The sequence below is a fragment of the Pseudorasbora parva genome, chromosome 19 (assembly GCF_024679245.1).
Source record: "Pseudorasbora parva isolate DD20220531a chromosome 19, ASM2467924v1, whole genome shotgun sequence".
Taxonomy (NCBI): Eukaryota; Metazoa; Chordata; class Actinopteri; order Cypriniformes; family Gobionidae; genus Pseudorasbora; species Pseudorasbora parva.
Genome location: NC_090190.1, coordinates 20,819,700 through 20,830,376, shown reverse-complemented (window position 1 = coordinate 20,830,376; position 10,677 = coordinate 20,819,700). Strand labels below are relative to the sequence as shown.

Here is a 10,677-nt window from a genome sequence, read left to right as displayed (position 1 = left end):
TGTAGTTAGACCTCCCTTTGTTCTAGAGCAGAGGTGGTGAACTCCGGTCCTGGAGAGCCTCAGTCCTGCAGAGTTCAGCTCCAACCCTGATAAAACTCACCTGCCTGTAGCTTCCTAGTAACCATTCAGACCTTGAATAACTTGTTCAGGTGTGTTCGATTAGCCATGAAGCAAAACTATGCAGGGCTATGGCTCTCCAGGACCAACGTTTAGGTCTCCTCTCTGTCTAGAGAGTCATTCTGCTGAGGCTTCCTCTCCCCATAGTTCTGCCTTGGTAGCAATATTGAGTTCTAGGGCTCTACAGAGCCTACTTAATACCACTATTCGTAGTGTAGAGTGTAGTTCTGCCTCCTCTCATTTCAGAGGATCATGATGCTGAAGCCTCCACCCTTTAGAGCTCAATTTAGATGGTATCACCAATGGTGCATGGCTCTCTTTGAACCTCCTTGGTGGACAGTCATAGGGTTGAGTGTTGTTATGTCTTCTCTCGATTTAGACTTGTTCTGCTCCCTAGAGCTCCACATAGATAACATTCTCAAGTTGAATGGTTCTCTTAGAACCTCCTTGATAAGGCTATACTTAATTAGAATAGGTCTCCCCTCGTTTTAGAGGGTCGTCATGATGAGACCTCTGCTCTGCAGAGCGCAGCCTAGACAAGGGACCTTAGGGCAGAGTGTGGTAGGCCTCCTCCTTATCCAGAGAGTTGTTCTGCTGAGGCTTCCATCCTCAGGGCCCTGCCTGCATAACGGTCTTGAGATATATGGCTCTCTCTGAGCCTCCTCGAAGACCCATCAGTAGCATAGAATCTTTCTGCTCTTCAGTCCATCTAGTCAGGTGACACCAAGGTGTCTGGCTCTTGTAAGCCTCCCTGGCAAAGCTGCTTTTTAGAATAGAGTATGGTCTGGCCTTCTCTTGTTCCAGAGGTTGTTCATGCTGAGGCTGCCACTCTCCAGAGTTCTCTGTGCTCCATGTACACAGTGGTACTATTGTGTTGGCTCACTATGAGCCACCTTTGGTGAACTGTTTACGGATTGGGGTAGGCTCGGATTCCTATGTCCCCCGTAAGTGACAGGATTGTTATTTATTAATGCGTGGCCGTATTCACTTTAAGGTATTGATGATATACGATACAGAGCCTTTGAGCTGCTCATGAGTCGAGAAGCTTCTCTTCTCAGGGAACCAGAGTTACATTTGTAACCTAGATGTTTTCTATAAAAAGTGTTTTTTTACAGGGTGCCGATCCCACCTTGTGGCTATTTTGCGATCAGAAAGAATCCTCATTGCCACCTCTGTAGATACACTATAGAACTCTGCAGAGTTAGTTAATGTGTAGACCATTCTCTTAAACTCAACTCAACTAAAACTGTTTACATAAAAGACGATCATGCTGATCCATGTCGATAGATGGCAGTACAACGTCTAACACCATAGTGGTATCAGTCCTGTAAATACATGAAGAACTGCGATGCTAACAGTAGCTGAATAACTGTTAAATCCACCTTTAAACTTTATCACTTTAAGGGACAGTTAATCTAAAAAGGAAAATTCTGTCATTATTTTCTTTATTTTTGAAGAATGCTTTTGGAAAATATGTGAGTGTTGTTGTGCCTACAATGACAGTCAATGGGGTCCTAAAAATATTTGTGTTGGACCCCCAACAAATATATATTTGAATATGAAAAATGTTTTTCAAAATATCTTCTTTTGTGCTCCACAGAAAAAAGAAATTAAGGTTTGGAACAATGGAGACACCAAAATAACATCAGAATATCACCAGATTTGGGAGTAAAATCTTTTTCTACAGAAATGTGAAAGTCTAGGTTGAACCACTTACTGTTGGTCGGCACATTTTGTCTCTTTTCTCTCATACAAAACCTGACTGACATGCTTCAGGAAATAGCTGCAAGGAGGGAAAAATAAACAATTCCATTCTACCATGTTTCTTTCTCTGCACCTGATGGATTTCATGAGCTTGTTTTGTAACACACTGTCCTCTGTGTAATTTTGTCCCAACAAATATTTAATTGCAGGCCATGTCTGCCCTGCAGGCCTGTCTAACATTACATCATGAGGTGGGAAATTTCTTTTTTTGTTTTGTTTACTGTTTAATGTAATACCATTTGATGCCAGTCCAAACATGAAGCAGGCATGCATAGTTTCCCACATCACTTGTATGACGTCGAAACATTGTTGCGTTCCGATGGTATCTGATAAACATTCTTATCTATCATCTGCCAAAGTATCTTGAATTATCCATAGGTTTGCCTATTAATATTCAGAAAAATAGCAGTCAGACCATGTGCAGAAACCAGACATTTTCCCATGTGCACGCTCTGGAATCTGGGGTATGATTAATTGAAAGGCTGGTCACCAGCATCTTTTGCATTTTCAAACATTATGGAAAACCATCTGGAATTGAAATATTTTCACCCCTCTGGGTCGCGTGGCATGACTCCGGTGGGCTACACCCCATTCTGGTAGTATTTAAAGAGGGGCTCTCAGCTCTCCACTTCACTACAGTCCAGCAGTCTAACCGTGATCACAGACACCAGACAACCAAAACAAACCCGTGGAGTGTGCTTCTGTTGGAAACTCTTTGAGGAAATGGCTGGAACAGTATTCACCAGATTATGCACCGTTCTCTTCTTGCTTATACACACGGTGAGTGAACAGAGCAATAATATATTCAAAATGAAAAGATATATAATATATAATATATAAAATCTTTATATATTATATGTAAAAGCTATAAAATCTTTGCAGAATTTACATAAATTAGCTGATTTGATTTTGTAAATTAATTATGTTTTATTTTACTATCATTTATGAGATATAACACATAGTAATTAAATAATCAGTGTAAAAGTGTATGGTTCTGCTACTATCTGCAGAGTTAGTTGGGGATGTGGTTAACATCTTAACAATAGTTTTGGGTAATTGGCCTAATTAGGTTTACTTTAATGCATTCAAATAAAGTTTCCCATGATAACATGTAATGAGGAGATTATGTAAGTCATTATACTGGATTGTGTTCGCATGTGATTTTGTGATGCTCAGAACAGTGATCTCAATGCAAACTGAGTCATTCGAAAACAAATATTCTGCATACTTTAATGTACTATTTATAAATGCAAATTGTTTTTAATAAATATGCCCAATTTATTATTATTTACATATATTTATTTACTGTTTTATATTCAGTACAGCAGTCACTTTTTAAACCTGTAATAAATCATTTTAAACATGCTTCATATGTTATTACATTATACTCAACTTCCTAAATTACAAATCTACATAATTTGTAATGCATTTTGGCCCCTTGTGGCCATCAAGAGTATTATGTGATGATAATAATTAATTTGTCCCAGGCAGAATAAACAGCAGTCAAACAATGTAAAGAAACCTAATTTTTAGCTCTGTGCGTGCTCTGGAATCTGTGGTATGATAAAATTGTTATTACCACATTTATGAGAATCGCTAAATCTGCTGCACGTTAAAACCCTAAACATTGTGTCATTGTTCTGTGCAGGCGATGTGTCAGGAATGCTCTCAGCCCTGCGACTGCCCAGCTGAGAGCCCTTTATGTCCCGTAGGCACCAGTCTAGTGCTGGATGGCTGCAGCTGCTGTAAAGTGTGTGCCAGACAGGCAGGAGAGCCTTGCTCTTTCCTGGAGCCATGTGACCATCACAAAGACCTTTATTGTGACTACGGAATGCTCAGTGACACTGAGACAGGCATCTGTATGGGTGAGTATATGAGTGCAATGTTGTGTTTTTGGAATGTAATTTAAAGGTTACACATTTGTTATATAAAGAGGAAAGAACAGAAATGGATATCAATGTCTTTGCATAGATTGCACTACACTTTTTGTCCACAAGTAGGAGCCTCTCATTGTTATGAAGTTGCCTTATGCCTGCTGTATGTGTTGTAGCTCAAGAGGGTCAGACGTGCGACCTGGGGGGTGTGATTTACCGCAGCGGTGAGACGTTTCAGCCCAGCTGCAAACATCAATGTGTCTGCATGAATGGGGAGATTGGCTGCGTACCAACCTGTGCCAGCAACATACGGCTGCCTTCTCCAGACTGTCCCTATCCACGACGCGTCCAGATCCCTGGGAAGTGTTGTGAGGAGTGGGTGTGTGACCAGATCCCCCAAGAAGACACCTTCCAGTCAGCAATGGCTGGTAGGTCAATCGGCAAGTACAATTTTCTTTCATTTTGCTTGACTAGGTTGAAACTGCTGCACCTTTTTCTAAATCTCCCAAAAGCCCTCTGTCGTTGTGTCTGGAGAAGGGGACTGCCTATCAATAAAATATAACGTAATATGGTCCTGGGCCTTGTGAATTTACACATTTCAGGTCCTTTTCCATACTAAACTTATTTTAACAGCCTTTCACCATTACAATTTACAGTTTAATATAAGTTGTTGTAATTGGCACATGCATATAACATCCACTTTATCTTCTTTTAGCATACAGAGGAATAACTGATCAGGGTGTCCAGCCTGAGAGTGCAAGGGACAACTGCATCGTTCAGACCACTGAATGGAGTGAATGCTCTGCAACTTGTGGCATGGGTGTGTCCTCTCGTGTAACCAATGACAATGAGCAATGCCAGCTGGAACGGCAGACCCGCATGTGCATGATCCGTCCCTGCCATGCAGAGCTGGAAAGGGACATAAAGGTAAGATGGATTGAGAATACAAAGTAAAGCTGAAAGTATACTTCCCTTGTCCATGTTCCACTCCAGACTGTATACAGTCCGCATTAAATAATTTTTGCATCCTCTATGTATAGTGTATATGACCTAGATGTGTCCATCCATGCTCACGATAAACAAAGTATACTTTGAAAGGTACACTCTAAAAAATGCTGGGTTAAAAACAACCCAAGTTGGGTTGAAAATGCACCGACCCAACAATTGGGTTGTTTTAACCCAGTGGTTGAGTTGTTTTAACCCAGTGGTTGAGTTGTTTTAACCCAGTGGTTGGGTTAAATGTTGCTTAGGACAACCCAAGTGCTGGGTAAGAACACCTCAACCATTGGGTTAAAACAACCCAATTGTTGGGTCGGTGCATTTTCAACCCAACTTGAGTTGTTTTTAACCCAGCATTTTTTAGAGTGTATGGAGCGGAACATAGAATATGATGTATGTAAAGGGCCTTAAGGCTGAAATTATGAAGCCATTGGCATGATGTGGAGGACAAAAATAAAATACATTTAATACATTGGTTAAGAATTCGTTACCATGACATTTATTTTAGTGCGTTATTTATTTCAGTACGTTCTACTACTTTGTTCCCTTGTTTTAATTTTGTTCAATCATGGCCATGTTGCAACTAATTGTGTTGTGGACATGAATTTGACAGATTTCACTTTTTTTTCATGTCAAGTGAAGGGCTCCATACGAAAAATACTTTACGCAAATCGTAAATCATAATGCCATGCCAGCATGCATTGTTGCATGGTGCAATATGGCGGCCATTAGTGTAAAATGTGTTGTTGTGCAGTTCATTTTAGCATTGAAAAAAATCAAAATAGACTAATTAGTTAAACAAGTTAGTTAAACTGTCACCATGTTTATAGCTATTTAACAGCGCAACATTGACATTTGAAAAGTAGAGACAAAAGTTTTTATAGTAAAGCCCATTTGTGTCTGCAAACAGGCTCTGGGCCTACTAGTGATTTAAGCATGAAAAATGTAGAATGCCTGCACTGTAAAAAAAAAAAAAATCAAAAATAAGTTGCCTGGTTGCCTTAACATTTTGATTTCATCTAAATAATTTGAGTTAACACAATGAACATTTTTGAGAATTGGCAACCTTTATTTAAATTTTAAAAGATTTTGTAAGCATATTGGGTAATTGTGTGTGGGTTTTTTTTTGATGACGCAGTGAAACATGCAAAATTTTGCTTTTTTCATGATTTATCACGTTTTTTATGTGGTTCATATACAATATTTTGAGTTTGTATTCTTAAACCAATTTCCTTCATTGTATCAACTCAATTTTTTTTATTTCAATAAACTCAATTTAAGGCAACCAGGTTACTTACTTTTTTAAGTTAAACCAACAGTATTTTTTTTACAGTGTGGGCCGCCTCCTTGAAAATGTAACAAAAGTAACACGAAAACATGTGCAGAATGGGACCCAATGCATGCAGAAAGTTTGTTTCTGGCCTTTATATTTTTCTTTTTCAGTAAACCCATAAAAACATCTTAAATATTAATAGCCAACCTCTTTCACCATTACAGAGAGGGAAGAAGTGTGTGCGGACCCCAAAGAGTCAGCGTGGGATGCGTTTCGAGTTGTCTGGATGCCAGAGTGTCAGGCTGTATAAGCCAAAGTTTTGTGGGGTGTGTACAGACGGCCGCTGCTGCACACCCCACACCACCGTCACAGCCGAGGTGGAGTTCCGCTGTCCTGAGAGCGACACTTTCAGGAAGAGGATGATGTTCATTAAGACCTGCTCCTGTCATCACGATTGCCCCCGTGAGAACGATATCTTCCTTGCCTCAAACTCGAGGAGAATGATCGGGGACTATGATAATGACATGTGAGGAGCTGTCCAGTGTAACACACACATACACACACTGACAATCAAGCACATGTGCACATGAGGCAGCTCCGTGTTTTACTGAACCCTGAAATACTCACGTCCTGTGAGCATAAAAAACTAGAATGTTTGACATGAAGTGGGCTTAAATAATGGCCCAGCAAAACTTTTCTTCTCTTGTTTGTATTTTGTGATGCTCTGAAGTCATCTGGCTGTTTGACTGGTCATGCTATAGCAGACCTGAAGCACTGAGAACTTTGTGTTAATGGGATAGTTCACCCAAAAATGATAATTCTGTCATCATTTATACTCATCCTCATGTTGTTTCATGCCTATGAGCTGTTTTTTTGTTTGTTGACAAAAAGGGAGAGTTCGAAAGAATCTTGATGCAGCTCTTTTTCATACAATAAAAATGTATAGTTCCGCATTAGAAATAGATTTAAATTAGTAACAATTTGGTCACTATGTACTGTGTGTTGTATAAAGAAGGGCTGAATGATGATTCTTTAAAAATTCTCCTTTTTGTTCACTGAAAAAAAGGCAATGTGGGTTTTGAATACTGTGAGGCTATATAATTACATATTTTTAAATAATTTGTATTATTATTATAATTATGATTATTATTAATGATTATTTTTGGGTTAACGATTTCTTTAAGACATTGTGTAGTAATGGAGTAGTTAATTTCAAGAACGTTTTCCTCAACACAGGAAAAGATTGAAATGACAATAATGTAATCGTACAACTGATATGTATTTTTTTTCCATTAATTTGTAAAATGTCATTGGGTCATCATTATTTACGATTATTTTTACCTTACAAGAAGGAATATTTAACACCGGACGTAATACATTAAATGTTTGTATCTAGTTGAACCCAATCTTTCAAGTATGAAAATCTAAAATGAGTCCCAAGGTATTTTGGGAAGAAAACATTCCAACAAACGAGGCTCAGATAATGAGATACTGCCTATGTTGTTTACTGTTTATTTAATAGAAAATTAATGGAAAATGATTGAACAATGACGAATACACCTTGTGTAAATACTGTAAGAAGACCGTGTACAGATTGTACTAATTTATGTAACTGTCGTTTAACTCTTAAATGTAGTTTTTTTAATGTACTGTATTACTCTGTGTTCATTGTAATCACCTGGCAATGATACCAGCGAGTTATTTTCTGATGCACTTTTATTTTCCAATAAAGAAATTATATTTTTATATATACTCCGTGGATTATTGAAGTCACTTAAACCTATAGCACTATATCAAGAATAAAATCCAACTAAAAGGCAATAAAAGGCAACAATTGATTGTGACTAATATATAAGTATAATTAATAGAGGTCTAAATAGGAAAAAAGTGCTGCAACTACGCAATTCACTTGGCCCTGTCAACCAAGCTCACAATAACATCACTTTGGCCACATTTACATAACAGGGTTCATGTGACCCGATTTTTTTCCTCCCATGTGGCACAGATTGATAGAAACCACAAATGTGTAATCAGGAAAAAAAGCACATGGATTCTGATATTCTCAGATCGGTTGCAGGCCTCACTCATATGTGGAAATAAATCTAAAACTGAATAGGAACGAGAGTGGCGAATGACGTCTACTCATTAGGACAACCAACCACGATCACATGACTCTTTTCAATGCCCAGGCTGCAACAAGGGCTTTCCTCTTTTTTTCTCCGCCTTAAGAGACCAATGCATTGCAAAATTATAAAGATAGTGTTGAAAGTTTGTATTATCATATAATCTGTGTCCATTGCAAAGTGAGACATTTTTATTTGCAGGTTATATGCCAAGCTTATAGTGTAATGCAGATATCGGATATGGGTTACTTTTAATAGAAGATGTAAGCTGATCATCAAAAAATTGTCAACAGATATAGTCAAAAATCGCAATGGGTCATCAAGACCTGCAGTGTAAATGTAGCCTAGAGTCTGACTCTTACTTAAAGGGATAGTTCACCAAAAAATGAGAATTCCCCCATGATTTACTCACCCCCGAGTAATCCTATAGTATATGACATTCTTCTTTCAGACGAACACAATCAGAGTTACATCAAAAAATGGCCTGGCTCTTCCAAGCTGTATAATGTCAGTGAATGTTGCTTATTTGAAGTCCATAAAAGCCCATCTATTCATTATATAACTGCTCCACACGGCTCCAGGGGGTTAATAAACGCCTTCTGAAGTGAAGGAATGTATTTGTGTAAGAAAAATATCCATATTTAAAACTTTATAAAGTAAAATTTCTAATTTCCGGCAGATTGTTTTCTGTATTCAACTTACAGAAAAAGCAAGTGCTTCTCGAAGTTCAAAATGCTTACACTACGTCTGACGAGCATAACAGTTGTGCAATGTCATCAGACACTCCGCCAAAAGCTAGAAATGTTACTTTATACAGTTTTAATTATTGTTATTTAAAAAAAAAATATATTGACTCCCGCTGATTTTTTAATGTCTAGTTTCTATATAGCACTATGAACTTGATAAGTTGTAATGGGACAAACATTAAACACTCGTTCAGGGCAATGTTCAGCAAGTTCTGCAAATTTCATAGTGGTACCATAATTAATTTATTCAGAATTTGAAACAACAGAAAAATAATTATTAAAAGTTTCAGCAATAGCTGCTTTACATGCCCTTAACTACAGTTTGTAGTTACTTGAAGTCGACATAGATTTAAAGGGGTGGTTGCATGTGATTTCACTTTTTTAACCTTAGTTAGTGTGTAATGTTGCTGCTTGAGCATAAACAGTATCTGCAAAGTTACAGAGCTGAAAGTTCAATGAAAACGGAGATATTGTCTTTTAAAGTTATGGCAGTTTATTGCCTACAAAAACGGCCGGTTTGGTCTAAAACAAGCTTCTTCCTGGGTTGGTGACATCATAAACCCTAGCTAGTCACCACAGATGTAACTTCTGCCCGTAATGGTAAGGGGCATGGCATTTCCGGACAACCTGTGCTTGGCACTTCAACCAATGAAAATAGATGAAACTACATTTGGCCATCTAACCAATCTAAGACCATTGCGTTTTTTGGAGGGAAGGGCTTCATAGATCAGGAAGCAAACAAGCCTTTCAAAGGACAGAGGAGACAGCGGTGTGGAATAAAGGTCAAATATTAGAAAAATACTGCATTTAATAAAAAAGAAGAAGTATTAAGACATGTTATACCGCGCCTCAAAAACAAAACCAAACCTAAAAGAAAAAAAAACGGAACCACCCCTTTAAAGACGGATTATGCCAATGACATGAGCATTTCCTTTTAACGGTGCAGAGTATTAACAGGAAGCAGCACACATCACAGCAGCGCCTCTAAAGCTGTAAGTGAGCATTTCTATACAAAGACAACTATCTTTGTTTTTAAAAGTTGGTCATTTATAAACTTAATTGTCTTGAAAGTTGGTCAACATGGGGAGGTGTAGCATTCACAATGTAAATGGTAGACAACAAGGGATGGGCATTTTCCCAAAATATTGTATTCGAATATTTGAGCTTATAAAAATTGAATATTCGAATATTCGTTTATTTAAATTAGGTATTTTTTATTATCACCATTTCTGAACAAGCTTATGATTAGGCAATGTACACTTTATATCTTAAGAATATAAAACATTAAACAGTATGTGTAAAAAAAAACAAACATTTATATATATATATATATATATATATATATATATATATATATATATATATATATATATATATATATATATATATATATATATATGCCTAAAGAACAAATTAGCATTATAAGCTCAAGCAGCCAGCGGAAAAAACACAAAATCAGAGCGGCGCCATGTTATTGTGCAGAACGTAAACACACACACACACACACACACACACACACACACACACACACACACACACGAGTCGGTATAAGTTATGGTTGTCGTGTTTGTATTTTTCATGTTTCTTTTTCATGTTGAGAGAAACGATAATATTATTGGATGATTATATTATTATTATCTGAAACGTGCCACTGACAGACGTGGTGGAGACAAAGGATCGATTAAGTGAAGTTTGAGTGAAGCACTTTGTGTTTTCTGTTCTTAAACCCTCGACGAAACTTAAAGGAAGCATTTGTCTCGAGAACATTGTTGCTATAATAA

The 10,677-nt window shown here is 37.6% G+C and overlaps 1 protein-coding gene across 2 annotated transcripts; it reads left to right on the top strand.

Moving 5' to 3' along the window:
- The first annotated feature begins 2,528 nt into the window (after positions 1-2,528).
- On the top strand, positions 2,529-7,729 carry ccn2b (cellular communication network factor 2b). Of its 2 annotated transcripts, none has more exons than XM_067425333.1 (5): positions 2,529-2,661; positions 3,530-3,746; positions 3,932-4,183; positions 4,471-4,682; positions 6,252-7,729. In XM_067425333.1, the coding sequence occupies exons 1-5, from the start codon at positions 2,605-2,607 to the stop codon at positions 6,555-6,557; spliced, it is 1,044 nt and encodes a 347-aa protein (XP_067281434.1). In that variant the 5' UTR covers positions 2,529-2,604; the 3' UTR covers positions 6,558-7,729. The 2 variants fall into 2 exon arrangements, with proteins under 2 accessions (XP_067281434.1, XP_067281433.1); XM_067425332.1 differs by having other exon boundaries at positions 3,932-4,195.
- Positions 7,730-10,677: the final 2,948 nt, after the last annotated feature.

Bases quoted from the DNA above. Each gene is read 5' to 3' on its own strand.
- ccn2b (XM_067425332.1), top strand. From the start codon at position 2,605: ATGGCTGGAACAGTATTCACCAGATTATGCACCGTTCTCTTCTTGCTT. The intron at 4,196-4,470 runs GCAAGTACAATT...ATCTTCTTTTAG, and splicing joins AATGGCTGGTAGGTCAATCG to CATACAGAGGAATAACTGAT. The intron at 4,683-6,251 runs GTAAGATGGATT...TCACCATTACAG, and splicing joins AGCTGGAAAGGGACATAAAG to AGAGGGAAGAAGTGTGTGCG.